Source organism: Arachis duranensis, chromosome 3 (assembly GCF_000817695.3).
Source record: "Arachis duranensis cultivar V14167 chromosome 3, aradu.V14167.gnm2.J7QH, whole genome shotgun sequence".
NCBI classification, from domain to species: Eukaryota; Viridiplantae; Streptophyta; class Magnoliopsida; order Fabales; family Fabaceae; genus Arachis; species Arachis duranensis.
Genome location: NC_029774.3, coordinates 116,253,183 through 116,258,610, shown reverse-complemented (window position 1 = coordinate 116,258,610; position 5,428 = coordinate 116,253,183). Strand labels below are relative to the sequence as shown.

Genomic DNA, 5,428 nt, shown 5'->3' with positions numbered 1-5,428 from the left:
GGAAACCGAACAAATACAGGGAACCGCCTACAACGGTCTAGGCTACCTTGCAATTTTCCAAAACAGTCACAATCCATGTGCATTTCACAGAGTCCTCCTCACATCGTACCACGTGTCCCTATTGAACACCTGTCGGTTGCCACCAACTAATAAAATTCGAGCGTTGAGAAACGCGGCCATGATATGCGCGTGGAGCATAGTAGGACAAGAGAATGAATTTTTTCAATTTTTTATTTAAAAAATAAAAATATATATTTTTTATTACTAATTTTATAAATAAAATTAAAAAATATTAAAAAATTAAAAATCATATTTTACTCCTTTAATTAAAAAATATTGAAAAGATACATTTTCCTTACAACCGATCTATCCTGGGTCACGTTACTGAGTCCACTCCATAGTCACAATCGGTGTTTTCGTCCCATTAACCTTCGAGTGTCTTCCTTTCAATATTGGGACCCACATATCCCAGCAAGAAAAAAGCGTCCACACTTGGCACCTCTCGGCGTTTGCCACGACGAATTGTATTTCCATTCATCACATAAATTATTACAAATATTAAAGTTATTAATTAAAATAATTTTTATAAAGATTATAAAATTAAAATTGTAATATATTTATTATGTATTTATAAAATAAATAATTTAAATCTTTTATTAATGATAGCTTTAACATATGTCTTATATTATTAGAACACATATTAACTAATATTTTAATTTATTTCTTATGCATATATAAATAACATTTTTTTTCTTTTGATACTGTAACTAGGTATTATTTAAGTCAAATTTCAAGTTAATGTAGTAATTTTTGTTCTTGAGATTTATCAACCATATTTAGAGTTATTGTCCACACATAAAATAGTTAAAAAAACTTATGTATCAATAATTCTTTTGTAAATATAATATATAATAAGATATAATAATGTCATTTGATATGTACAGTCAATTTTATTTAATAAAATAAAAATTTGTTATTATTGTTGTATTCAAAATTACTATATTTAGTCCAACACTATTATATATGTAATATGTTATAGGATCAAATTCATTTTAGTCAATACTGATTTAATAAATTAATAGATAAATAAGGATTAAACGTATATATTTTTATTTTAGAAAAGAAAATATATTTTTTTAAATAATATATTAATTTATTATGTTTTAGAAAAAGTTGTCATTTATAGTTTTCCTTATTTGATATATATTAGTAGCATTTAGTAAAGAAATGATTTTGGCACTATTAATTGATAATGTCATTTATTTATTATATTTTATTTTAAATTATTTTTAATAAAAAATTTATAAATAGAACAATAATGATGAATGGTAATTAATTTTAAAAAAATAATGTAACAATAATAGCATTTATTAATTTTAGAGGTGACAAATACTTTTTTGCATAAATAAAATTAGTAAATATTTATTAAATTATTTTTTTTAGCAGAGACCCGCAACCAGTGATTTAGCGACACGTGTAGTAGCATAATGGAAGAATTTCTCTATATATAGGGGGTGCTTAAGCAAACTGAAGCTGCACACAACCACCCCTAACTTCCTCTCCAAAGTGTTTAATTTGCTTCCCTAGTTAGTCTCCTTGGTCAGCTTCTCCTGACTATTAGCTACTTTCTTTAGGAAGAAAGTAATTAAGAAAGATGTTTATCGAGAGTTTTAAGGTTGAGAGCCCTAACGTGAAGTACACAGAGACTGAGATTCAGTCCGTGTACAACTATGAAACCACTGAACTTGTTCACGAGAACAAGAATGGCACTTATCAATGGGTTGTCAAGCCCAAAACCGTCAAATATGAATTTAAAACTAACACCCATGTCCCTAAACTAGGGTAATTACTTTAGTTATCCCTCAATATATTTTTTCTTTGCTACACCATTCTATATTGTCAAGTCTTTCATTTCCTTTTAATTTTTGTAAAAAGGCTATAACTTCATTTGTGATGGTTTGTATTATTGTTGACATGCATGGTTTTTGTTGCTATTTCTTTTAGGGTAATGCTTGTGGGGTGGGGTGGAAACAACGGTTCAACCCTCACTGGTGGTGTTATTGCTAACAGAGAGTCAGTTTCTACCTAACCATCCTTTTCTCCCATCTTTTTTTGGTTATTATAATTACATTAAATGTATTTGAATAACTCATTTTTGTATTTTCAGTTCTGGAGACTTATTACTCTGGTCACTATAAAGTAGTGACAGAATAATGAATCTGAAATATAAAATACAAAAATTGAGTTATGGAATGAAATAATAAACTTTTGTGGTGGAGAGAAAGGAAAAGAAAGATACGTAACAATTGTAGGTATGAATTGAATGCAGGGGTATCTCATGGGCAACAAAGGACAAGATTCAACAAGCCAATTATTTTGGGTCCTTGACCCAGGCATCAGCCATCAGAGTGGGGTCTTATCAAGGGGAGGAAATCTATGCCCCTTTCAAGAGCCTCCTTCCAATGGTATATTGCCTTTTGATCAACCATTCCCAGCCCCACAAACCCCCCTTTTTTGTTTTAAAATTCGATTAATTAAACACTAATTGTTCAAGTGCGGGACACGGGACATAAATTGAAAAGGAGAAATAAATAAATAAACAATGATGTGAACGTTTTTGTACAAACGTAAAGCACCACTTGTGGGCCAACGGGGTCTGGCGTTTTCTCATTCAGTTACGGGAGAAACATTGTAATTTAGCTTTTCTTTTCGACCAATCACCAAAATACATATATATATTTTAATATAAAAAAATCTACCAATATAAACTAACTTCAACTAATTTCTTTTTATTTTTAATTTTAAAATTCTAAAAATTAGGATAGTAGGTGATTATTTTTTTTTCTAATAAATCTGTTTTTTAACTAGGCTACCTTCTTAGTTGGTTTCTTAGCAAAATCAATGTTAATAAGGTGAATTTTAGTATGATTATAATATGGTGGTTATAATAATAATGTAAGTGTTATTAAAATTAAAATTATATTTTTTCTATATTTTAATAATATTTTTTAAACAAAAATAGAGACTGAACCCAAAAAGGAAAGGTTATTTGTATCTTTTTTTACACTTGTAATAATTTGAGTTTAAAATATAATAGAAAGATGGAATTAATTATATGCAGGTAAACCCGGATGAGATTGTGTTCGGGGGATGGGATATCAGCAACATGAACCTGGCTGATGCGATGGGGAGGGCGAAGGTTTTCGACATTGATCTCCAGAAACAGTTGAGGCCTTACATGGAATCCATGGTTCCACTTCCCGGTATCTACGACCCTGACTTCATCGCTGCCAACCAAGAAGAACGCGCCAACAACGTGATTAAGGGCACTAAGAAAGAACAAGTTCAACAGATCATCAAAGACATTAAGTAATAATAAGCTAGTTAACTAAGCTAATTAAGACTAAGAGGAAACAATGGCTAATTAATTTTGATTTAATTTAGGGCGTTTAAGGAAGCTAACAAAGTGGAGAAGGTGGTTGTTCTATGGACTGCGAATACAGAGAGGTACAGTAACGTGGTTGTGGGACTGAATGACACGATGGAAAACCTCTTAAGTGCCTTGGACAGGAACGAGTCCGAGATCTCTCCCTCCACCTTGTATGCCTTGGCCTGTATCTTGGAGAATGTTCCTTTCATCAATGGAAGCCCCCAGAACACTTTTGTCCCTGGCCTCATTGATCTCTCCATCAACAGGAACAGCTTGATTGGCGGCGATGACTTTAAGAGTGGCCAGACCAAAATGAAATCCGTCTTGGTCGATTTCCTTGTCGGGGCTGGCATCAAGGTATCTACTTCACTAATTCCCATCAATAATCTACTAGCTACATTAATTAAAATGTTTTTCATTATTTGGTGATAGCCAACATCAATAGTGAGCTACAACCATCTTGGGAATAACGATGGAATGAACCTATCAGCCCCACAAACTTTCCGCTCCAAGGAAATCTCCAAGAGCAACGTTGTTGATGATATGGTCAACAGCAATGGCATCCTCTACGAGCCTGGCGAGCACCCTGACCATGTAGTCGTTATTAAGGTATGCCCCTCTTTGATTTGATTTCATTTAATTATTTGGTGATTGATGGCTAACTATATATTCATTCATGATGATGATCAGTATGTGCCATATGTGGGGGACAGCAAGAGAGCCATGGATGAATACACTTCGGAGATATTCATGGGTGGCAAGAACACAATCGTGTTGCACAACACCTGCGAGGATTCCCTCTTAGCCGCACCTATTATCTTGGACTTGGTCCTCCTTGCTGAGCTCAGCACCCGTATTCAGTTCAAAGCTGAAAATGAGGTATCTATACATCTTCATTTCTTGAATCAATCAATTAATAACGACGATCGATGCTCCTAATTAGTTAATTAATTAATTAATGTTTTACAGGGCAAGTTTCACTCGTTCCACCCGGTTGCCACTATCCTGAGTTACCTCACCAAGGCCCCTCTTGTAAGAAGTCTAGTAATCTAGCTGCTTGCTATGCTCATTCATTAAATCAAATTAATATTCAAATTAAATGGTGCATGCAGGTTCCACCTGGTACACCAGTAGTGAATGCACTGTCAAAGCAGAGAGCCATGCTGGAAAACATCCTCAGAGCTTGCGTTGGCTTGGCTCCTGAGAACAATATGATTCTCGAGTACAAGTGAATCCAATCAACCACTGCTTTCTACATACACGCTTCTCGCAGCCTGCGTGTATATCATTTCACAAATGTACAATATTCATCATGTGTGTCTCTTTTTAATTTGCTCCTGCTAAGTTATTTGAGAGCAGGTCAATTAAATATGCATGTGAAATAAAAATCTCAGTCATCCTACTGTTTTCTGCCTAATAACTCTTCTTCTCTTTCTCTATCTCCCTACCCTCCCCTAATTTCTTAAGAAGCTACAGTCGTAACAATAAGGAAATTAGAGATTGAGAAACCAAATACAAAATAATATAATAAGACTACGTCCTTCTTCACAAAGCTAGTGCCAAACATTGAATAATTACCATGCAAGGACTGTCAGTGACGTTGCTGTTCCTGCTAAATATAGTGATAATTAAGCAATTCTTTCTAAGAATAAATAAAAAGAAAGAAAAGAGATTCATCTTTATTTATATTTTATTGCAAGAGAACCTAACTTTACAATGTTTCCCATTGTTATGGCAGAGCTTCCATCCATAAAAAAATAAAAAATGAAAAAATGCATCAGCAATTTAATTAGTTAATTAAATCATCCAAGTATCAAATCTCTGTCCAAAAAAAAGAAGTATAAAATGGGTTTGTCTGGATTATAAGTTTTTAATTGTTGCGCTGGCTTCATCAAAGGTGTGACACGATACACATACCGTTAGACGGTTAGTGTAGGGACGATTTATGGTTTTCCGTTAATTGTCGTAACTTGTAAGGATAACGGAAACAGCCACATC

The 5,428-nt window shown here is 33.3% G+C and overlaps 1 protein-coding gene across 1 annotated transcript; it reads left to right on the top strand.

The window, feature by feature from the left end:
- Nucleotides 1-1,542: 1,542 nt before the first annotated feature.
- LOC107480396 (inositol-3-phosphate synthase) lies at nt 1,543-4,850 on the top strand. Its single transcript, XM_016100522.3, has 9 exons — nt 1,543-1,842; nt 2,005-2,073; nt 2,330-2,465; nt 3,122-3,369; nt 3,445-3,787; nt 3,863-4,039; nt 4,121-4,309; nt 4,400-4,462; nt 4,543-4,850. The coding sequence occupies exons 1-9, from the start codon at nt 1,655-1,657 to the stop codon at nt 4,660-4,662; spliced, it is 1,533 nt and encodes a 510-aa protein (XP_015956008.1). The 5' UTR covers nt 1,543-1,654; the 3' UTR covers nt 4,663-4,850.
- The last annotated feature ends 578 nt before the right edge of the window (nt 4,851-5,428 follow it).

What these genes read in the sequence shown, in the direction of transcription:
- LOC107480396 (XM_016100522.3), top strand. Translation starts at nt 1,655, where the DNA reads ATGTTTATCGAGAGTTTTAAGGTTGAGAGCCCTAACGTGAAGTACACA. An exon ending in TTGTCGGGGCTGGCATCAAG is followed by an intron (nt 3,788 to 3,862) that starts GTATCTACTTCA and finishes ATTTGGTGATAG; the next exon opens with CCAACATCAATAGTGAGCTA. An exon ending in ACCATGTAGTCGTTATTAAG is followed by an intron (nt 4,040 to 4,120) that starts GTATGCCCCTCT and finishes GATGATGATCAG; the next exon opens with TATGTGCCATATGTGGGGGA.